The following is a 25,933-nucleotide window of genomic DNA, read 5'->3' on the forward strand; positions in this document are numbered from 1 at the left end:
TGAAACAGTAAGTATGTAATTGGAATGTATTATGATGTTATAAAAAGTCTAAAGTGATAAATGATGTATTTATATGTGAGCAAATTGCTTATGTTATGGATGAATATACCTATATCATGGATAAATACACTAAGCCAGAAATTGATAATGTTGTTTAGGCTTATAATAAGCATTGGGAATGGAATGAACAGAAAGTAAAAATAAAGATATGTAATCTTACAGAAAGGTTGATGATTATATATTATGTCTCATGAAATCCTATCATGTTATGAACGATTAATAATTATGCGACATTAATGAACTTATTCAATTGTGAATTGATAACTATGGTTCGATAAATCTTGAGGCATTGGTATAGGCTTGTATTTAACCTATAATTTTCATTATTGAAATGTAATATTATGCTTATGGTTTGTACGAGCTTACTAAGCATCCATTACTTACGTGGTTTCTCTTTTACTTTACAGATTATCGGAAGCTCAATCAAGTTGAAAGCTAGTCAGAGATCCATCACACTATCCATCGACTATATCGGTAGATTTTGATGATTTTGAGTCATGGTTATAATGGTATGAATAGGTGTTTTGTGTTTGATGAAATGGTCATTATATATATGACTTGTAAATTTGGGACTTTGATTGAAGAATAGTTTGTTATGTTGGCATGTAAATGTGATGTTATAATTGTTGACATTTTAGCATTTTGGCGCTTAAATGGTGAATGATGGAATGGTAAGTTAAATGCATGCTATAAAATGTTGTTTTGATATGTTTGAAGGTTGTCATTGAGGTATGGTTTGATATGGAAATAGGTAGTGAGTATTGTGTAGATAAATGGACAATTTGGTAAGTTTGGATGTGGTTGGCATATGGCCAAGTTTACTAAGGTTTAGTGATAATAGTTGTTGAATGCTCAAATTGGTATAATTGAGTATGATTGGTATATGAACATTTTTGGTAAATGTTGGTATAGAATTAGTTCCAATGGTTGGTTGATTTATGGCTAAACTTAGCAAATGTATAATCAAGTTTGATTGTTGTGTTGAGGTGCCTTTTAGGCATATTGTTTGTATGATTAAATACTATGATGATCTAGCTTGAATATGCATATGTTAGGTACAATTTGTATGCATGAAAATAGGTGCATTTGGCTTGTATAAGTGACCAAGTTTTGGGTGACGAAATGACTTGGAAATGACCTATTTTTCATCCATATGGCCTAACTCACAGGCGTTTGTCTCAGCCATGTGACCCTTACAGTTTGAAAATTTTTATCTTTTCCTTGAAAATTCTATATATTTCCAATTTAGTCCCTATTTGTTTCTAATGTGTTTTTAGGGCCTCGAGGGCTCGTATAAGGGACAATATGTATGTTATTGATGGAATTTTCTATGATTGATGTTGTGAAGTAAATGATTTATATTTTTTATAGTTTTGAAATGTAAACTCCAGTAATGCTCCATAACCCTATTCTGGTGATGGATACAAGTTAAGAGTGTTACAATAGATAATATCTTAATTGCATATGAACTGTTGCATTCTCTTAAAAAAAGAAAGGTGGGAACTAAGGGAACGTTTACCCTAAAGTTAAATATGAGTAAAGCATACAATCGCGTGGAATAGAGTTTTCTTGAGAAGATGATGGCACATATAGGGTTTTTAGAGGTGGATTAATTTGGTAATGAGATGTTAAAATAGTGTCATATTTAGTAGTGCTTAATGGAAAACAAGAAGAGGTGTTTAGGCCTCTAGGGGATTGAGGCAAGGAGATTTATTAAGTCCCTATCTTTTCTTAATCTGTACGGAGGGCTTTTTGCATCTTATTAATCTAGCAAAGAGTGATTGGTTGATTAAGAGGGTTAAGATGGGACGCAATAGATTGGAAGTAACACATTTATTCTTTCTAGATGATAGCATTTTATTTGCAAAAGCAAACGAAGAAAGTGAGATCACCGTTAAAAATGTTATAAAAGAGTACGAAGGAGTATCAAGTTAGTTAGTTAATTTTGATAAATCCCTCACCTATTTTAGAGGAAACTATAACAGCTTGATTTTGGGGCTAGTCAGAATAATGGTCTCGGGACCACAAATCCAAAGTCAGAGAAATTATTTTATTATTGATATAGAGTCATAGCATGTTTATATTAGTGTATGAAAAATTTGGTGAGCTAATTTTAACATTTGTGAGCTCAATTCCAAAAAGGACTAAATCGTATAAAGTGAAAAAGTCCTAATTTGATAGCTAAAGGTGTTATTTTATTAGAGAATCAAAATTGGGGATTTTAAAGGGCAATTAGACCCTTTTAAAGAAGCATAGCCGGCCATAGAGTCAAAGAGGAGACAAAATTTTAAAATTTGATGGGTTAGGTGGCTTATTTTGACTAAAATAGAAATAGATAAAAGAAGGATGATATCATCCCTTTTCATCTTCTTCGTCCATCAAAATTTTCAGCAAAGAATAGGGTTTAAGAGCTTGAAATTTCAGCAACTTTAAGCCTCCACAAGTAAGTGATCCTAATGGCTTTTCTTAAATATTTTTGTACTTTTGAGATCCTTGAAGCACGAGCTTTCAAATGAGGGTACTATTTTGCAAAATGATTAAGAATCTAGGGTTTTTCCATGAAAGGATTTGTGATGTTTGCTGAGTTTTTATGGAAGAAAATGAGTCTTGGGTGTCTTATAAACAACTTTTGTGAAAGGTGTTAGCATGGAAATACCTAAAAGGACTACATTGCATAAGTAGTAAAATAGATGTTAAATATGTGAAATAGTGAGAATTTAGAGCTACTATAAGAGTAAAAAGGGTTCGACTAGTCTTAAGAAATGAAGAAATTCGATAAAAATCAATTTTCGGGCCGATGGGTAAAAAGGTCATTTTGCAAAAGTCTAGGGGAAAAATGGTCATTTTTCCCAATTATGAATTATTGAGTGCCTAGGTTGATAAAGTGACTATATAAGTGCATTTTTTATTATTGATCAAGAAATACCGAGTCTGAACCTAGACTGAGGAAAAGCCAAGCAAATCGACTAAATCGACTAGTTGCCACCTTTTGTAATCCAAGGTAAGTTGTACGTAAATAATACAACTATATTGCTAATGTATGTGTTGAATTGTATTGAATTATTATAGTATGAATTGCTTGATTGTGGAAATGAGAAAGTATGGTGATAATAGAGATAGTAGAGTTTCCGTTTGAACTTAGAAAAGAAATCAGATATTCATGCCATGACGATCGGGTCACTTATGTGAGCTAGTGTAAGACATGTCTGGGACATGCATCGGACACATCATGAAAGTCAGTGTAAGACCATGTCTGGGACATGGTATCGGCATTGAGACGAGTGCTAATGTAAGACATGTCTGGGACATGCATCGACCTCGAGATGTAAGCCAGTGTAAGACATGTCTGGGACATGCGTCGGCTATGAGATGATAGTCAGTGTAAGACATGTCTGGAACATGCGTCAGCTACGAGATGATAGTCAGAGTAAGATCATGTCAGGGACATGGCATTGACACCTTACCCTATGCATGAGGCTTATGGAATATCTGATAGAATTCCAAATGGTTTAACGATGAAAGTTATGATTTCTAGTTATTGAGGAAAGTATGACCGAGTTGTGAGTGATACGGGTATGTATTGGGTATGTTTGAATTGTGAGTTCAATATATACTATACGAAAAGAATGGAATATTGATGAGTAAGTTTTACTTATGCCCACTTGTGTACTATGAGCTTGTTGATGAATGGTAAAGTTGTGTTATATATTTATTTATGTGCAATTTACTAAGCTTTATGCTTACTCCCTCTCATTTCTTTTTCTTATAGTGCCGCCTAGTTAGCACAAGGATGAAAGGAATTCAAAGATATCGATCACACTATCAATTGAAGCATTCGGTATAATTTTTGAATATGGCATGTATAGAGGATTAGACTTGTGTTTTGTGTGTTTGTAATTTGGCCAAATGTGCTGGCTTGGGATAAATCGCTCACTTTGTATTAAGCCTTGAATGATGGATAACATTTATTTTGATATATGCAAATGGTGTTATGTTCATTGATGAGTAAAATGCACAAACGAAATGTTGTCTATTGTGGCTGATTTTATTGCATAAAGTAGTCTTTTACTAGTTTTGGTTGTTTTTGTATAGATTATGTAAGTAAGGGTGACAAAGATACTTGGTAAATAGCCTAATTTTGTCCACACGGGTAGACACATGGGCGTGTGTCTAGGCCGTGTGTAACAAACGGCCAACCCCATGGGCGTGTGGTCCGGCCGTGTATCCCCTGCACGTAAAAATTTTAAGTCAGTATGCATGATAATAAACACATGGGCAGAGACACGGCCGTGTGTCTCAGCCATGTGAAGAACACGGCTTAACACACGGGCATGTGCCTTGGCCATGTGAAATTTTGGGGTTGCTGACGTCAGAAATAGAATGTCCATGTTTTTGCACAATGGCTAGGACAGGGGCTGTCATGGCCGTGTGAAGGACACGGGCCAGGCATATGGGCGTATGCCAGGCCATTTGAAAAACCCCTGTAGGTGTGCATTTAAAATAAATTCCACACGAGTGGAGGACACGGGCATGTCCCTATATTGCTTAGGCAGTGTGAGCCACACGGGCCATCAACACGACCATGTTGAATTGGCCACACAGGCGTGTGCCCCTTCTACACGAGCGTGTGCCCTTATGTCAAGTGTCATTCTTCTAAAGTTGATTAAAGAACTCGAATTGGTTTCGAATGATTTTCGATGTGTGTTTTGGGCCTCGTAGGCCCATGTTAAAGACATGTTGATACGTTTGAGAAAGTTTTAAACTTGTCTAAGTCTTGGAGACTCGAAGTTGGTCGTAAGTACGAGTTTAAGTTAGGTAACGCCTCGTATTTTGTCTTGTTGTAGGATACGGGTATGGGGTGTTACAAAAACATACCAAGCGGGGTAAAGGATCAAATTGGTCGAGTGCTTGGGGTAAGGATATCTAACAATCCCTAAAAATATCTTGGGCTACCACCGATATGGGAAGGAAAAAAAGAGATGCGTTCATAAACCTGAAGGAGACAATGGTTTAAGATGTTTTGAATGCCTTGGTTTAAGATGTTTGAATATGTCTTTAAATTCCAAATAGATGTGCACTGGTTTGGTACAACTTTGGTGTGAATTAAGTGTTATTTAGACATCATTATCATGTTTGAAATAATGCATTTTGGACTATTTGGTATGTTGGTCTCGAGACACAGTTGTCATGTCTCAAGAGACTATGAACAAAAGTAACCATTTCATACATTTATAGGTAAGTCTCGAGACACGTTGAACATGGCTCGATACATACATTGATAGGTCTCGAGACAAGTAAACATTGAACCTAAAATAAATTTACCTTGTTCCTAGTCTTGAGACAAGAACCCTTTTGTCTTGAGACACTTAAGCATCAAGTGTTAGGGTTCAAAATAAGTTAGCCATGTTCCGAGACATAATCTTGATACATGAGAGCTAATGTCTCGATATGTGACACTTATGTCTCGAGACAAACTATATAACTTTGATAATTGAGTTTGGATTTGAATCCTATCTCTGTATTTGACCTCGCTTAATTCTGAAACACTTTGAATGAGATCTCTTAACATTGACTAATGATATTTATTCTTAGGGTTGAGAATGTATGGAATGGTAATATGATTGAATGAAAAATTGTTGATAAAAGAATTGAGATAGCCTAAGTTTCTCCGGCAACATAATATAACATCATACATTTAGATTTGGAAAACCAGTTTGGGTGTAGAGTGTCACACTAGGTCTAAATTAAACTCTACTAAGGAGGCAATCATGTTATAAGGGACACATTTCAAGCCTTCTTTCTCCTATAAATACCCCTCTCCCAAGATTAAGAGGAGGGAGACAAAACACAGCAACACAAGATTAACCATTGGCAATCACTTTGGTAAAACACTAACCTAAACCTCCATCCTTAATGGCTCTTCACACCATATACAATGTGAACCACCGCTATAGTTTACCCCAACACCTTGTATAATTTAATTGTTATAACACAACTCTTAATCTCTATTTGGATGGGTGGTGAGATTGGATCCAATGAGATTAAAAAGAACAATGACGGTGAGATTAATTACTACAGTGGTAAGATTGAGTATGTAGTAGTGAGATTAGGATTAGTGGTGGAATATGTGTTTGAATTCAAATGTAGCTATAATGGTGAGGTAAGAAAAAAATGACTATTAAAGAATTTAAAGTATATATGTAAAATGAATGCTTAAAAATTATATTTCATAGTAAATATTAAAATATATTAAATTTGTATTTATTTATTAATTATTTTTAGCTTTCATATATCTACTTATTTATGAGTAATTCATATAAATTTTTATTAATTATAGTTATACTTATATTTCATATATTTATTAAATTATATAGAACTAAAAATTATATATTTTATGTAACGCCCCAAAAATCTAAGTATTTATATTTGTGTGTGTTGCATAGTGCATGTCTGCTTCAATGGTTGGACGTCCTGAGAAGTGTGGAAAGTCCTGGGTTCAAATCTGGGCTTTAGCAAAATTTTGTTTTAATTGAGTAAAACCCTTGCTTCTTATTAGTGGGTTCTTAAATAATCGTGGGGAAATCAAGTCACAAAAAACCTACTGGTTTAGGGGATAGTGGCATGTTACTGCTTCTAGGAGGTCTTGAGTTCGAGCCCTATTGTTGCAAGGGATGTTTATTTTGCAGCTCTGCCGTGTGAGTTGTTAAAGTTGACCGAAACTCTGCTAGTTGAGGGGAGTTGAGTAGGCAGTTTAGGAGATGTTGTAGGAGGGATTTTAGGAGGATTTTGTAGAATTTTGAAAGTGGGGAAAGTTGTGCCGAAATTGAACCCTTGTTCATGAGGTGGGAAAAGGGTTGAAAGAGTCAAGTGTGTGGGTTGTACTGAGGTTTTGCCGATTATGAGTGCTTTTTGTCAAAATCGGCATTAGTTTTTCCCCTTTTTTCCTTGGGTGCCGAAATTGAGTCTTTCTTGTATTATTTCTACTTCTCATTTTGGTATTCTCCCTCTTGGCATTTCGACTACTCCAATTTTTGCTTCTTTCCTTCCCTTTTCTCAACCGTTCCTCTCTTTGACTGAGCACTTTATGCTTCCCTCTTTTATTCTTTGTCGAATACTTGATAGCTTTCTCTCAATTGATACTAAGCAGGCACCATCTTCTTTTGTGCTTGTGCCGAATAACCTTGTTCTTTCTCCCTCTTTTCTTGTTCGGCTCCTTCAAGTCCTCCTGCTTTGCTAGCCAAATACCCCCTCTCTTGTAGCCGAACCTTTCCCTGTATTCGATTAAGGTAATTGGATGTTCATTTTGGGTTGTCGAATTCTTGGCCATAACCGAACCTTGTTATTGCCGTCATCCATGTGGGGGTTCGCAGTTGTTTGTCTTTTCTTCTTTTTTAGTGCAATGATGGTTTCCCCTCTAACCTCTTCTTTTCTCTATTAGTTACTATTAGGAGTGTGATTGTGCCATCGCGTGCCTCGGCTTTTGGGAGTGTTGTTGTAGGCCAACTAATGCTATCTACATTTCGGTAGGTCAATCCTTGGTTCAAGTTGATTACGTTAGGATATTAGTTAACAAGATTAAATTATAGTGCAGGTTTAGGATCCTAAAATCAACCCTTGTCGTGATTTAAGTGGGTTAAATCACTCGTTCAAAGCAAGGCAAGTATCAATATTGGTTAGATTATGTGTAAAAGGAAGGTGTTTAACCCTAATGATGATAAGTAGCTAATCGAACTTCTGATTGTGATACGTTTGGAATACTCGTGGGCTAGTAGCGCATTTTCGCAATCAGGTGTGTAATCACACTACAATAATTGTTAGACGACAAAAGTCGAAAAACATGCCTATAGACGCTATACGAGCGTACACTCGCTCGTATGGTGTTCCGAACGCATAAAACGTGGGCGTTTGACAGTAGAAGCCACCATGAATGATTTCATGGGCTTAGGCCGTTCTGGGCCATGTTGGGCTAAAATGGGCCGTGTGGAACCCAAACGGGCATGTGGAGATTGTTGACCAGGCTGTGTAGTTCAACGGCCAAGGACATTCTGGGCTTTATGGGCCACATGGGTGTGTTGCCCCACATGGGCCGGGTTATGGGCCTTGGGCCCATTTTCACTATTTGTTTGTTAAGGTCACACGGGTGCACAAGACGACTATGGACCTACTGATGGGTCAGTAGTACACTTAGACCCTATATTGATGAAATAATCGTTATACCCCTAAGAGGTAAAATGACATTATAACCCTATGAGGTAAAAGACTGATATACCCCTTATTGATGTATGACTGTTTGAGCATGTCATATTTACTGCACGTACATCTATATTATGTTGCATTGCATGGGGTAGGATATATGATATTGGAAGAAGTGTACTGAAAGGCTATAAGCATATTACTAGCAGCTCTGCTGCAAATTCTGTTTAAGTGCCGCAACCGGTGCTATACTTTGGAGTGTAGGGATGGGTGGATCGATATTATCCCCACATGGAGTGTAGGGCTGGACGGAGTAGAGTGTAAAGGATGGATTGGTAGGAATTCTTATTGCATTTCTGTTACTGTTACTGAAATGGGCTAAGGCCCACACTGCAACCGAAATTGTATTGGGCTAAGGCCCCAACTTTTACTTAACTGTTACTGAATCGGGCTTAGGTCCAGCCTGTATGTGCCTACTGTATAACTGATGGTTTGTTAAAAAGGGTTATACACTGAGTTTTCATAAACTCACCCTTTTACTTTCCTGTACAGGTAATCCTTAGGAGGATCGGTGTTGCGAGGGACTCAATAGGGGCCACACGACTGCTTTTTAATGTTGTTTCCACTTTTATTCTTTAAGTTATTTAAATTTGGGAATTGGTTATGGAATAAGGCCTCTCAAAGTTTGATTTTTAATTTGGGATTTTTTAATTGCTTTGATTTATAACTGCTAGTAGTAGGACGCGAACTTTCAAAAGTAATAACATTTTCAAAACATCACATCATAGCAACTTAAGATAAGTAACCACTAGCTAAACCTGCTTGAGTTTTTATCAAGGAACAAGATTCTTAAAAGTTTTGTAAAAGATCCCTATAAGCGTTCTAATACATTACGAACTTCTCAAACAGAACGTCGTTTTTCAAAACTCACTTCAATGTAACATCGCAGATTTGGCCATAACGTCTAGGCCATATTTGGGGTGTTACATTTTATGTAATAATAATAATAATAATAAACAAACAACCTTTTGTAAGAAAAAAAATTCTTTTAACTAATATTAGAAATTCTATTACACATGTATATGTGTGGAAATCACATATTTAAAATATAGATTTCTGTTTAAAATAATATACAATTATTAATAAAATGTATTGTTTGAAACTAATTAATCATAAAAATGCACGAAATATGCGTGATATTAAAATAAAAAATAGATTAAATAATGATTAAAATAGAATTTGAATACATAAATACATCATATTAATAATACTAAATGCACTACAATTGTTCATCATGGTGTTGTCATCATTTGTGAGTTTGTGTCAAAGTTAGTGTTTAGTTGACTTATAACACTGACTTAATTAATAATATTATTAATATATACAACTGATAGAGACAATAAATTGTGCATATTAAAAGAAAAATGTATAAATTATAATAAAATAAAATTTTAATTGAGTTGTAAATTTACAATTTTATTAATCAAAATGATATGGGTTCAAATCTTACTATAAACATATTTTATATTAATATTTGTTAAAATAAAAAAAATTAAAATACCATCAATTAATATAACTTATTTTACAAAAATAAAAACCAAGCTACAACCAAAATCTATTTGCTCTTAAATGGGAAAAGAAAAAGTAAAACAAAGGCGGAACTCCATCCTCCGGTCAGTGGGTTTACTCCAACGTTTTATTTTCCAAACACCAATAAAAAGGAATAAAAGGATATATTCTATCTCGCTATAATGAAATCCAAAGGAGTCTTTTCTCAATTCAGTAATTACCAATAAAAATTACATAAAAGTAATTGAAATTAATCTATTTCAAGAAATTTGGCTGGGTAGCTTTCTAAAAATAATAAAATAAAATTTTCCTAAAATGATGATTAATTAATTGTTTAGGATGAGATTAGGTTTAGAGGGTAGAGGGTAGAGGGTAGAGGGTGACGGGGGCATGAATAAAATATGAATTGAGAAGCAGTAGATAATCTCATCCTAAGTGAGACAGACAAACAAATTCAACCCTATAAGCCATTAGCTTTTACTCCTCAAAAACAAACAAAAATCTTAAATTAAGCATGGTAATTAGTGAGACAATAATGGGAACCCAGTTTTCAAAGAAAAATAAATACCACCATACAGTATACAAGTTGGAAAGCATTAAATGCTTCGTTTTTGGTCATTTCTTTTAATCAATTTTACGACCATACAACTGCATGCCCAAATTTTGGATTAAGTTATATCTTATTTACTTCTCAATTAACCATTAATTTCTTGGGGTGGAGAAGATAGTGACATGTGAATGAACACTTGGCTGTCCAAATGAATAGCTTGTGTTCTGTTTGCTGTAATCAAAACTCTGTGCCTTGCTGCTGCTCATGCCTTGTTTCCGTCAATTTTTTCTTTTTTTCTCATAGGATGGTCATTTGATGCATTATTTTTTGAGCCTATCTCACCTCTCCTTTCCTTTGCCTTCAATGCTATCTTCATAATGAACCAAAATTAATTATTTATCAAAACTTTCAACAAGTGATGAAAGAGACCCTTATCTCAGGTAGAGAAAAAAAAAGCCATTGAAACTCAAATCTGTTAAAAGTAATAGTATAAATTCAATTAGGTTACGTGCAACTGAAACTTGAGCAGATTCATGGATTCAGGCCTGAAATTAGAATTTGATTCATATGATAGTGTAATTTGTTTATGCCTGTAAGTGTTAATTTACATTGTATCAAAAAACATTCAGCTAATTAAACTCAAGCAAAAGGCTCATTGGTCGAGAGGGGGAGTTCATCGGTACCCAAAACCTGAGTTCAATCTACAGATTTGTTTGGGTGGTAGTGTAGTGTGTCCATGGGTTTGAGATGATTATATCATATATATTATATATTATAAGGTTTAAGACTCTAGGTGATGTGGATGACCTCTTTTAATGACATGTATTATTATTTTTATTTATATTAATTGAATTAAATTATTATTTTTGAAATAAGATAAATTGTATTCTAAACTAGTTATTAACAGAATTTTCATATTTAAAAATAGTTTTAAATATAGGAGGATGGGAAATTTTAAGAATAAAATATAAATAGTGAAATTTGGACTCATAGAAGGGATTAAAAAACACATGACCCCAAATTGTAGTCGACTGAATTTGATGCCTTATAACAGAGTTAGTAGTACCTCCGGTCTTCTTCTAATGCAGAGTTTTTCCATTTCAACCACCTCAAAATTAAGCTTTGGATACAGCTCAAAAGTCAGATTGTTGTTGCTACACACATGGACATATACGAATTTGGCGAATTTAAGATATCTTTTGCCGACTGGTCGATTTTCCCAGTGAGTTTCTACTCTCAGAAATGCCGCTACCAACAATTCTTCATCGAGGACAGCCTCTCTCGCCAATTCCAACGGTTCTACCCGGTTGAGTTTTCAGGATGAGTGACCAATGAAATACGAAATGAAAGAAAAAAAAATTAAATATTTATTAATTCAATTATTTAAGAGATAATAGTTAAATTCTGAATATTAATAAAAAATCATATTCGAGTCTTAATTTATTAAATTTAAATATTTTACCTTTCCATAATTTAATTTACTAATTTTAATATTTAGATCAAAGTTAAAATTTTCATTAAAAAAAGTTTTTTAAGTAATATCTTTTTATTTATCATTAAAAATATAGTTTAAAGTTCAAAATTCAAAATTTAAAATTCAAAAATTCAAAAATAATATAATAATTATCAGAAGGATTAATAGTATTTATTTAAAATTAAAGTTAAATAATAAATGTCTTAATATTTAAATAATATTTAAATTTTATATTAAATTTTAAATTTAATATCTATCAATAAAGATAAATACTATTATCATAACAATAATTGTACATTAATTTTAATTCAAAATTATGAATTTAAATTGTGTTATAGATTTTAATATTAATTTTAATAAAAATCCATAAAAAATTTTAATTTCAATATTTTTTTTAAATTCTGAATTAAAATTTTTAATTTTAATATTTAGTTTAAAGTTAAAAATCTAATAGAAAATTTAATTTAAAAACTTTATCTTTATTTATCATTAAAAATATAGTTTAAAATCCTTTCATAAAAATCTATAACACAATTTAATTTTAATATTTTTTATTTAAATTATAAATTATAAATTTAATAATTTTAATATTTAGTTTAAAGTTAAAACTTTCATAGAAAATTTAATTTAAATAATATTTTTTATCATATTTAAAAAAATTAGTTTAAATTTCAAAATTAAAGATTAAAAATTAAAAATTAAAACATAATATCATATTTATCATAAAGATAAATAATATTTAATTAAAATAAATTTATTATTTATTATTTATTATAAAGATAAATACTATTATAATAAATAAATATTATTTAATTACCATAAACATAAAATATTATTTTTCTACTATTTCTAATTATTTAAAATTAAATGTTTAAAAATAAAATTTATTTTACTTAGTTATGTTCAAAATTAATTAAAATGATAAAACATTAAAACAATTATAGTTGTAAAACTATTGGATAAGATAATTAAACTACAAAAATAAGCTTTTGCATGCAAAAAAAAATTATAAGTAGGGTTTAAAATATTATTAAATGTTATTGAATTAAAAATATATACTAAATATTAAATTATAAAATATAAAATAATTTAAGTTAAAACATGCAATACTAATTAAGTTTTAAAATTCTACTTTATATCTGAATTCTAACAATTTTTTTTTAAATTTTAATTTTTAGCTAGATATTCACATTGTTGAAATCAAGATTATTCATAATATATATTTTTTGAAATATGTTATTAAAATTATTTGTATACATTTTAATATTATATTATATATAAATATATATTAAATTTAAGTGTTTTCTAAAGGTTTTTTTTTTGTATCTTTCAAATATTGTGTAGTGAATAATCTTAATTAATAAATCAATATTTAAATAATAACAACTTTAAACAACAAATGAGCAACTCGTGTAAGAGGATAGAAAACTAGATAGATATATTATTTGCATAAACTATGTAAATGGTCACTCAATTATGTTTATGTTCCTGTTTTGATCACCCGACCTTAAAATTTTTAAATTGAGACACTAACATTTGAATTCATTTCTATTTTAGTCACTTACCGTTAAATTGATAACAAAAAGCTTTTTTCTAATTGGTATAATAACACATTTAGTCATCAATACTTACATGTTCTATCAATTTGATCCTAATTCTAAACAATTCAATAAAATTTAACCGTTCACATTTATAAATTCTATCAAAATTAATCCTCAAACTTCCTAACCAAAGCTTTCAACTTTTAAAATAAAGGCATTTCACATTTATAAATTTGTAAAACCCAAAAGAAAAAAAAACTTCTCCAATTAAAAAAAAAACTATGATATATGTTTATGTTTTATATTGAACCAAGTATTGAGTGGACATATGACACGTCTTGGTTTTGAATTTAATGGACTTATATTTGTCTTTAATTTTAATCTTTAAAGAAAAATAATTATAATATATATAGGTTAAATTTGATGTATTAATGGTACAATTTATGTATTATCAATAAATTATATAGTAATACTTCATTTAATATTTTAAAAAATAAATTAATTTACAATCACTTAATTTTTTATTAACGCATCATCATTTTATTCATTAATACTTGATAAAAATTATATATTGTCAGTATACCACCGAATATAAATAAACATATATAGGAAAAAGTATTAAAATCGTTTGATAAAAAAATTAATTACCCCTTGTGGTTTGAAAAATACCCCATCGCTCTCCTAATGTTTGATGAAAAATCCAGTAGCCCCTAAGATATATTTTTTAAATGAGTTTTGAATAAAATAAAAAACTTACCCTTCATTAATTAATCATTATTCTATTTATTTTTGTTAGCTTCAAACTTGATATTCAATAATATTCAATTAAAAATAATAAAAATTAATTAATTATAAAAATATTTTAATTTATTATTCCTAAGCATTTTTTTTTAGTTTTACAAATTTATAGATGTAGGAGTCTTTGTTTTAAAAATTAAAAGTTTTGGTTAGAAAGTTTGAGAATCAAATTGATAGAATTCGTAAATGTAAAGGGTTTAATTTATTAAATTATTTAGAATTAAGATAAAAATGATAGAATATGCAAGTTTGGAAGACTAAATATGTTATTATACTAATTAGAAAAATATTTTTTATTACCAATTTAATAACAGGTGACTAAAACAAGAATAAATGTGATAAATACATGGTTTTGTTTTTAAGGAAATGAAATTAGCGGGGTCCTTTCATTAGTGATTAGGTAGCCCATTCATTTGGCCTTAAGCTTTAAAAAAATGAAACCATTGAAGGTCTCTACCTCTTTTGTTATCTGCTTCGAGTAATTTATTAATTGATAGGCTTTTAGGGTCCTCAGACAGCAATCCAAATCAAACATTAGGAATATAAAACCTTTAAAGATATATATGGCAATTAGGGACAAGGATGAGACTATGGGGTTCCCCTGTCTAATTCATATCAATCCACTTTATATTCCAAATCAAAATGCAACAATTGTCCAAACTTTCTACTCATCACAACCACATAAAGTTTTGTCATCGTCTGCTAGTTTATTTGGGTTGAGTTGAGGCTTTTTTCCTTTTTGAAACTTGTGATCGGCATTCCCCCGTTAGTAAACTTGTATTATAAATTAAAAGTTATGGGTAAAATGTAATATTTTTTGGTCGAAATTAAAGTGTTTAGCCGTGATTAATGAGCTCAAATTCAACCCCACCTCATAATTATAAAATATAATATTTAATATGGAAAATAATAGCTTACTCCTTTCACTAGGATAAAATTATTATGGATGTATAGTTTAATAATTATTTTGGGAAAATATGGTACATATCTTTCCCTTTAAATGTAATAGAATGTAGAACGTAGTGTTTGAGATAGCAAATAAAATAAGAATAGAGGGATGGTATTGGGTAGCTTGCAATCAGCGAAACAGAAAAGAGTGAAAGAGGCTGATGAAACTCACTCAGTGGCCCTAAACCAAAAATGATTCTGAGGTCAATTTTGATCGTATTTGCATTTTCACCATCACTTGAAATGCAGACCATATTGATCAGCTCAGAAGAGACAACATCAGTTGTTTATGATATAATTATGAGATACTGAGAAGAAAGAAGCAACCATCTTTGTCAATTGCCATTGCACACTGCTGTTCCCCACAACTATCTTGAGATTTAACTTTCATTTAATAAAAAATTATAAAATATTAAATTATTTGAATATTTTTATTTAAATCAATAGGTGGTTAAGTTTTTTTTCATTTAGAGTTTAACCTATGAGTTTCGAATAATGATTCGATGATTGATATGTTAGAACAATATCTATTAAAGAGTAGCACATATTTCAAATCCAAATTGATCTAATGGTCAGTACCAAAGATCAGAAAAAAAAGCTATTTGAATTTTAGTTCATAGATTTATAGCGTTTAAAATTATTTCATAAAAAGAAAAACTACACTATAAAAGAGTAAAGGAAGTTTACCCTTTCAATTGATGTCGGAGGTGAGAGAGGAAAAGGTCATACCACGAAGATTTTAACTATCAAATAACTTCAATTGATGTCGGAGGTGAGAGAGGAAAAAGTCATACCATGAAGATTTTAACTATCAAATAACTTAAATGAAAACTTTAAATAGTTTAGTGATCATTTTGTAACATTTTAAAGTTGAGTAATCAAAATGTAAACTTACTAATAGTTCAATGACCTTAAATGTAGTTTACCCTTAAATTTAATTTTTTTTTGAACCCTTAATAAAATTACTTACCTATTTTTAATCTACATTTTATTAAAACTACTAAATATGTTAGACTGAGATGATTTCACTCAATAAGAGATTTCGATTTAGTTGTAAATTTTATAAAAAAAAGTTTTATATATTAAGTAATAAATTATTTTGAATGTATTTATGTCTTTTTTATATTTAGATAAATTTTAAAAAATATATTTATATTATTATAAAATATTTGACTAAGTTAGTACCATCCAATAACAAGGTTTCATCTCAATTGTAAATTATCAAAAACTCTTTTTTTTATATATATATATAAAAATTAATTTTAATGTATTTTGATAATTCTATAAAATTACATGAAATTTAAACAAAAGAAAAAAAAGTTCAAACATGACGGATGATCATGATTGTGGGAATTGTATGAGAAGGGTTTTGGACTCTTGGTTAAGTTATGAAATGCTGCTTTTTATTATTATTTTATTTGGTAATAAACAAATAAAAGTGGAGCGTTAAATTCAATAACAACAGGGATTACTGTGTTGGAAAATGTAAAAAGCCTGCCATGAAAATTACTCCGATTAAAAGCCGCATTGAATTGAAGCAGCTGTGTTTCAGCATTTGCAAAAACGACACTCTTCTCTTATTATTACTGCTCTTCAAATCCCAATGCCAGCATACAAATTATATTAATTAAATATACCATAATACATGAATGCTACTCTCATGCAATCCATATACCATCAGGTCACCACCGAATCCTTGTAGCTTGACTTGCTTATTATCCATTAACCTGCCCTTTCTCAAATATAGTTTACTACCAATAAAAACATGCCATGTATCTTTTTCCAAAAGAGGATAAATGCCCCCAAAATCTCTTCTACTTTTGGGCCTAATAAGTTTCATAATTGATGCTAAAATGGTATCTAAGCTCACTCTTCATGTACCATCAAGATTACTTCACCATCATTTACATATTTTTCAACTTGTCAGAAGTAAATAATAGAACAGTCTTCCATTTCCAAAGCTCAAATATTAACTTCTAAATGTATATGACCCACAATACTATATTTTAGTGGGTCTTTTACGCATTCTACTTCTCTACCTTTAATGTTGGGAGACGAGATATTAATGAAGTAAGTTAAAAAGTGCCATAAACACACTTGTTAAAATGATTTTATTTAAAGAAATATTTCCAAGCCTTCACATTCACAACTTACTATTGCATTAAACTCGAAAATATTTCTTTAAATACTACCTTAACAAGCGTTTATAAGCAATAGTCAGACATTTAACTAATTTATTATTAACCTATTGCACTGTACTTGAAGCCAAGGAAAAAAAAAAGGAGAAAGAGACCATAGATAACGTAGCAACAGCGACACCTAGAAGTCACATGGCCTGAACCCAAAATGCAGCTCTGGGGAAGCAACGGCGCCGCCACCACCAGGCTTGACGTTGAAAACCCCGTTCCAGATCTCCGTGAAAGCTCTAATAATAATCCCATGGTAATAAGGCGAATTCAGCTCCAAGAAACAGTTGAGAAGCTCTCTCAAATCATCTTTCGAATATATCTCTTTCTCCAGTATCATTTGCAACATGGAGTGCCTGAAGTCCAAATAAGGGTCGTCGGAGTCCTTCTCCACTGCTAGACTCTCCCCTCCGACACGACCAAAACCTCGTACAGTTGACATTGAACCCTTACTGTCGTGGTCTGTGTCATCGGTGTCCATGTCCCAGCAACGAGGAGTGTCAGTGCTGGGAGAAAAAGAGGTGGCGGTTTCCGAGAAATAGTAATGGGTGGCTGCTTTCTTGGAAGAGCTCGAAGAAGAAGAGTTGTAAAGAGATTGGGAATTAGATTTGGGTTTGGATTTGGGTTTGGATTTGGATTTGGGTTTGGGGCTGAAAAAACTAGCGAGCTTGGATCTCTTGCAGCTGCTGCAGCCTATGCTGACTGAAACGGTGTTAAGGATCAGCTTTTTTTTGTCGCTTAACATTGCAGCAGAGATGAAGGAAAAATGAGAAGCTTTTTTACTGTTTAGAGTTGAGGTTTAAGGTTGATGAGATAAAATAGAAAGAGAGACGGAAGGGCAGAAGAGATTAGTCTAAAAAGGGTGGTTTTGGAGTTGGGATGAGGCGTCGGCCTGACTCACACTGAAGCATTGGACTCTACAACTACGGAGATTTTTGCCTATAATCCTGCATGTGAGCAAGGAGGGTCCATAGCTGATACCCTCACTGCTCTGTGACTTTCACTTCTCCGACAATTTAATCACTGCCGTCCAATTTTACTATGTCTTTTCAATGCCTTCGATTTTGTTGCATTTTTAATTACACAAACTGACATGACAGCAAGAATGATCTATAGGGATCAGACTTTTCTGTATATAACTATTTCATATTATTTCTTTAATTAGATTTTTTAAGCTGATGGTACCTTAAAAGGTGGTTTCTTTTTTTAATATACTGTCATGAATAATTCTTCAACTTTATCCCAAATTTTAATCTGGTTCCATGTATTTTAAAATGGGACAAAATTCTTCTGCCTCGGTGCTCCCTGATTGTGCTTCACCAATGATTGTATAAACCTCATATTGAACACCATTTATGTTAAGTATTTTTTCAGCCTTATTTTTTTCTATTTTACGTAGGTGATATAACACCCTAAACTTAGCTTAAATATTATCGTTGAATCTAGCGATATCACGTTGAAGTGTTTTTCTAAAGTATAATATCATTGAAAAACTCGTTCTATATTTAACCTCTTTGTGATCTTAGCAAAAATTTAAGGATATCTCGTTTATTTTCAAAACTTAAGTCGTTTGACAAAAAGTTATCCATATTAAATTTATTATTAATTTTAAAATATTATTTCTTGTGAAAGCTTAAAAAAACATGTTGCGTAAACGTGATAATTTGGAAAATATTTATCTTTTTCAAAACTCGCATCCTACTACTAGCAGATATAAATCAAAATAAATAAAACCCCAAACTTAAAGATTAAAAATTATAGAGGCCTTATTACATTAAAAACACCCAAAATAAAACCATTTGTAATTTAAAACCCAATAAGAAAGTCCGCACAGTTGTGTGGCCACCTTCGACTCCCTCGCAGTATCGACCCGCCTGGGGATTACCAGTACAAATAAACAGATGGGTGAGTTATGAAAACTCAATGTGTAATCCCATATCAGATAATTAATCAGAGAGTATATACAGTCTGGGCCTAAGCCCACTTCAGTCATGGTTCAATTTCAGTCAGGGCCTTAGCCCATTATAGTATCAATATCAGTGTGAGCTTGAGCCCATCTCAGTAACGGTACAGTACAGATATGCAATCAATAAATCCTTGCCAATCAGCCTCTACACTCCATCTCCGTCCAACCCTACACTCCACGTGTGGATAAAATCAACCCACCCATCCCTACACTCCAAGTAGTACCGGTTACGACACTAATCAGTATTTGCAGCAGAGCTGCCAGTACAGTACACTTCCTCCAATCACAATAAATCCCATCCCTATGCAACATATCATGCATCATGTCATAATATCATACATGTGATCAGTATATATAAAATGACATGCTCAAACATAATCATACATCTCATAGGGGCATATCAGTCATTTTACCATGTAGGGGTATTTCAGTTATTTTATCAATTAGAGAGTCTAGGTACACTTACCAACCCAACAATAGGTCCACATTCGTCTCGGGCGATCCGTGCAACCTTAACAGTCAAATAGTGAAAACGGGCCCACGGCTCATATTACGGCCCATGTGGGCCCACATGCCCGTGTGGCCCACATAGCCTAGAAATGGCCTTGGCCATGTGGATTACACAGCCTAGCTTAATATTCTCCACATGTTCGTGTGGTTTACCTGGGTGGGGCCTACGTGCCAGTGTGGCCCACACGGCTCAGTTCAGCACGAAATGGCCCAAGACGACCTCAGCCCATGAAATCGACCATGGCAGGCCTCATCGATCAAATACCCATGTTTAGTCACACGGGCCACTACACAAGCGAGCGCACGCCCGTGTAGCGTCATCGTTTGCTCATTCCTGCTTTTGCCGATTTCTATAGATTAGATAGTGTTTACACACCTTGTTTGCGAAAGTGTGCAAATAGTCCACGAGCATTCCAACCTATATTCAATCACAAGCTTCGGTTAATCGCTTACTAATCGAATTAACAAAAACCCCAGCCAAAAAACTTATCCAAAAAATTATCTATCACTTGTTTAGATCGATCGATTAAGGCTTGCACACTTAATCCATTGTAAGAGACTAATCACTAGGCCTTAGGGGTTACCTACATTCCAACCAAACCTTATCAACCATTAATCAAATGAACAGCTTGAAATAGATGAATCATTACTTACCAAAAACACAGAGTCCATATTAGAAGAAAGAAACAATCGGCCTACACCGACACAAGAGCTGAAAGTACACAATATGATAGAGGCAAAATGGAACAATTGCACCCCTATCAGAAAACAACAGCACAGGAAGATGTTAGGTGCAATACTAATATGGCAAAGAGGGAGAAAGAAAAAGAATCACACCCATACTGAAAGTCAGACTTACCAAAATGCAAAACCAATGAAAGAAAAAGAATCACACCCATACTGAAAGTTAGACTTACCAAAATGCAAAACCAATGAAAAGGAATGACTACAGAAACGACAGATAGCAATGAAGGGAAAGTCGGCACAGTGAGGGTAAGAGAAGCAATAGTATTCGTCCAAGTACAGCCGTTTGAGAGAGCCAGAGAAGGAGAAGCAATCAGTCAAGAAGAAACCGATTGAGAGAGAGGGAAAAAGAAGAAGAGAATCGGTCAGCCAAGAATAGATTGAGGGTAGGGAGAAGCTAAAATAATCTTCCAAAGAAAGACCACAAAAAGAACCAAAAAATCGAGAAGAACTTTCCAAACCCGAAAGTGTTGAAAGGAAAAGAGAGGGAGAACAAAGTTGTATAAAGCAGAAAAAGAGATACCCGAAAGAACCTTAGACACTATTCAGCTTCCAAGTAGAGAGAAAAGAACCAAAATGTTACCAGTCACCGAAATTAAGAACAATTGAAGAACCCAAAGCCAAATTCTGAGTGGGCAGATTACCATTTCAGCATCAACTCTCCCCCAACTCAAATCCCTATAATTTCTTCTAAAATCCCTCATCAAATCACTCAAACTGATCCCTCAACTACTCAATTCAAATTCCCCTCAACCACTTTAGTATTTCGGTTAAACCACAACACTCTTATGGCACGGCAGCAAAATAGAACACTTCACTACACCCACTAGGATTCGAACCTTAGACCTTAAGTAACTACCACACACCACTTATCCTCTAGACCAGCAGACCCATTCTAACATGTTTTACCCATTTTTATTTAAAAGCCTACTAACTAAGGACAAAGGTTTATCCATTAAAACAAAAGTTTTGCTTAAGCCAAGGCTTGAACTCAGGACTTCTCAGACACATCTCAGGACACTTAACCACTGAAGCAAGCATGAATTTATGCAACACAAACATACAAAAATAAATACTTCAAATTTGGGGCGTTACAACTCTACCCCCTAAAAGAAAATTTCGGCCTCGAAATTTACCTTATCATAACAGATGAGGTTATTATTGTCGTATCGTCTCCTTGGGTTCTCACGTGGCCTCCTCGGAGCTATGATTACACCAAAGTACCTTAACCAGTGGGATAGACTTCTTCCTCAAGACCTTTACATCACGCTTTAATATCTAAACCGGTTCTTCCTCAAAAGTCAAATCTCGCTTAACCTCAATCTTTTCAACTGAGATAACATGTGTAGGATCAGAGTGGTAGCGCCTCAACATAGAGACGTGGAACACATCATGAATCTGGTCTAACTCTAGAGGTAACTCTAACTAATACGCAACCGGTCCCACACGTTTCAATAAGCGGTAAGGCCCAATGAATCTAGGGCTCAACTTGCCCTTCCAACCAAACCTCAGTACTTTCTTCCATGGCGAGACCTTGAGAAAAACAAAGTCCCCCACAGAATATTCAATCTTATTACGCTTTAGATCTGCATACGAATTTTTTCTATCTGATGTTGCCTTCAGTCGATCCCGAATTAATCTAACTTTATCCTCGGTATCAAAAACTAACTCAGGGCCCAGAACACGCCGCTCGCACAACTTAGTCCAACACGAAAGAGTACGACACCTACGACCATATAATGCCTCGTAAGGTTCCATCTGTATGCTAGATTGATAGCTATTGTTATATGCAAACTCTACTAACGGCAAGTAGTCCTCCCAATTGCCTCGAAAATCTATCACACAACTCCTTAACATGTCTTTTAGTATCTGAATCACCCTCTCTGACTGACCATCTGTCTGATGATGGAATACAGTACTGAAGTCTAATCTTGTACCCAAAGCTTCTTGCAACATCCTCCAAAATCGAGACGTGAAGTGAGGATCCCTATCCGATATTATGGAAATCGGTACCCCATACAGTCTCACTATCTCAGACACATACAGTTTAGCCAGCTTCTGCAAAGAATAATCAGTGCGAACTGGTATGAAATGGGCAGATTTCGTCAACCAATCTACGATGACCCATACTGAATCCTTCTTAGTAGGCATTAAAGGCAGCCCACTAATGAAGTCCATAGTCACTCTCTCCCATTTCCAAAGTGGAATCTTAACTGGCTGAAGCAATCCAGAAGATAACTGATGTTCAGCCTTAACTTGCTGGCAAGTCAAACATTTACTCACAAAATCAGTAACTTTACGCTTAAGACCTGACCACTAATACAACTCACGAAGGTCTCGATACATCTTATTTCCACTAGGATGTATAACAGAAGGACTACTATGCGCCTCTCACAGTATAGACTGCCTCAAATTAGTATCCTTCGGTACGCAGACTCTCCCACGAAAACAGAGCACCTCTTCACTATTCAATCAAAAATCTGATGTGTTACCACTCTCAATCTGTCGGAATCGAGGACCCACTGACTCATCCTCCAATTGCTTACCACTAATATGCTCAATCCACGTCAGCTTACTTGGAGCTCGGCCAACAAGCTACCATCATCAAATAAACTGAGGCGAGCAACCATTGCCCTCAGATCAGTCATAGCCCTATGGCTCAGTGCGTCAGCAACAACATTAGCCTTCTTAGGATTGTATTCGATTGTACAGCAATAGTCTTTAAGCAGTTCAATCCATCTACGCTGCCTAAGATTTAGCTTATTCTGAGTGAGGAGATACTTGAGGCTCTTGTGATCCATGTAAATGATACATTTCTCACCATATAGGTAATGGCTCTAAATTTTCAGTGCGAATACCATCGCAGCCAACTCCAAATTATGCATCGAATAATTCGCCTCATGAGTCTTAAGCTGACAAGACGCATATGCAACCACCTTGCCCTCTTGCATCAACATACATCTCAACCCAACATGTGATGCATCACTGTAAACAGTGAACTCTTTCCTAGACTCTGGCTGTATCAAGACAGGGGCCTCAGTCAAAACTTTCTTAAGCTTCTCAAAACTCTCTTGCTGTACATCAGTCTAGTTAAACGATACACCCTTACGCAACAACTTCGTCAGAAGTGCAGCAATTAATGAAAACCTTTCAACAAATCACCGGTAATACCCTGTCAGTCCTAGAAAACTACGAATTTCCAATAGAATCTTAGGCAGCTTCTAATCTTGAACAACCTTAATTTTTCGAGGATCAACCCTAATCCCTTTAGTAGATACCATATGGCCCAGAAATGTTACATCTCGCAACCAGAATTCACACTTACTAAACTTGGCGTACAGTTTTTCTCCCTCAGAATCTGTAAAATCACTTGAAGATGTGCATCATGATCATTTCAACTCTCGAATACACTAGAATGTCATCAATAAAAACCACTACGAACCAATCCAGATAAAACTGGAACACTCGGTTCATCAGATCCATAAAAGCGATTGGTGCATTCGTCAATCCAAACAGCATCACTAGGAACTCGTAATGACCATAACGAGTCTTAAATGTTGTCTTATACACATTAGTCTGTTTAACCTTTAATTGATGGTACCCCGATCAGAGATCTATTTTAGAGAAAATCGATGCTCTACGAAACTGGTCGAATAGATCATCAATCCTCGGTAGGGGTACTTATTCTTCATGGTCAATTTATTCAGTTGCCGATAATCGATGCACATGTGCATGAATCCATCTTTCTTTTTCACAAATAAAATCGATGCTCCTCATAAAGACACACTAGGTCAGATGAACCCACGATCCAATAATTTTAGAATCTGAGCCTTAAGCTCCACAAGCTCCTTCGGTGTTATTCTATAGGGGGCGATAGACACAGGACTTGTACCAGGCAGGAGCTCAATCCCAAACTCAACTTCACGGTTTGGAGGTAAACTAGACAGCTTATCAGGAAAAATATTCGAAAAATCTTTAACTGTTCTGATATCCTTAACAGAAGAAACTTCAGAATTTGAAACATCGATGTAAGCTAGATACACCTCACAACCCTTACGAACCAATTTCTCGGCCCTTAATGCAGATATCACATTTGATAAGTAATTCCGACGCTCTCCAATTACAACTATCTCATCCTCCTCTGCAGTTCTCAGTACCATCCGTTTAGCAGCACAGTCCAAGTTTACCTGATGTTCCACCAGTCAATCCATTCCCAGAATTAAGTCGAATTCTCCAAAAGGAAGTTCTATCAATTCCACTAAAAAGATAGCTTCTTGAACCTCTAATGGCACATCTTTGAACAGTTTATCTACCCTTACAGACTACCCCAATGAACTCAACACAGTAACCTCACTTGCAGTACTCTCAACCAAGATATTCAAAGTCTCAGACACATTACAAGCCATATAAGAATGAGTAGATCCTATGTCTATCAGAGCAGTATAAGGTACATTATAGATAAAGTACATACCCGTGATAATGTCTAGGGCATCACCATCCTCTCGGCAACGTGCAGCATAAACCAGAGTTGGCTGCCTAGCCTCAATGCAACTAGCACCTCTACTTGGTGCCCTCTGACCACGGTCCATACCATTACCAACTCTGGCCTGACCATGGCCTCTCGGTGACTGAACAATACCTATACCAGTAGCTTGCATCTGATCAGGCCTCCGTGGACAATCTCTAATACGATGCTCCAATGATTCGCATCTCAGACATACCCCAATCCTTTTCTATCACTCGCCCTGATAGCGTCTCCCACAATCAGCATAGGGCTGAGGTCCAGTAACAGCAATAGGAGCCCCAACTCTGACTGGCCCATCAACTCTGGCCCTTTTCTTAGGTCACAGAAATAAACTTGAGGGCTTTGAATCCCTCTTGTTCCTACCTCTTTCCTTCTCACGGTTTTGGCACTCAGTGCGCTTCACATCCTTGGCGATCTTTGCCTTATCCACTAAAGTAACAAAATCTCACTCTCTCTGTGGAGCTATCAGAACCATTAAACTATCCTTGAGGCCATCCTCGAAACGAACACAACACTCATATTTAGTTGCCACCATCCCACTCGCATAGCGACTAAGTCGTAAGATTTAGAAACTCCCTCCTCCGGGCATCCACATAACTAGCGCCCACATATTTTCTTTGGAAAGCGATCTTGAAAAAATCCCAAGTCAACCGATCGGGCTGAGTGCCCTCTTTAACAGTGAACTACCACTAGTAAGCCTCATGTCTCAACAGTGACACTGCACCCTTTAATTTCTGCTCAGGGGTATAGTCGAGATCATCCATAATCCTTTCTGTGGCCTCAATCCAATATTCAGCCACATTAGGGGCAATTTCAGTAATTCTCCTAAAAATCTCAGCTCCATTGGACCAGATTCGTTTCGTAACTGA

The 25,933-nt window shown here is 34.2% G+C and overlaps 1 protein-coding gene across 1 annotated transcript; it reads right to left on the reverse strand.

Moving 5' to 3' along the window:
- Window positions 1–17,059: 17,059 nt before the first annotated feature.
- LOC107924501 (transcription repressor OFP6) lies at window positions 17,060–18,345 on the reverse strand. Its single transcript, XM_016854987.2, has one exon. It carries the CDS (start codon window positions 18,062–18,064, stop codon window positions 17,453–17,455), a length of 612 nt encoding a protein of 203 aa, XP_016710476.2. The 5' UTR covers window positions 18,065–18,345; the 3' UTR covers window positions 17,060–17,452.
- Window positions 18,346–25,933: the final 7,588 nt, after the last annotated feature.

The sequence above is a fragment of the Gossypium hirsutum genome, chromosome A04 (assembly GCF_007990345.1).
Source record: "Gossypium hirsutum isolate 1008001.06 chromosome A04, Gossypium_hirsutum_v2.1, whole genome shotgun sequence".
In the NCBI taxonomy this organism is placed as follows: Eukaryota; Viridiplantae; Streptophyta; class Magnoliopsida; order Malvales; family Malvaceae; genus Gossypium; species Gossypium hirsutum.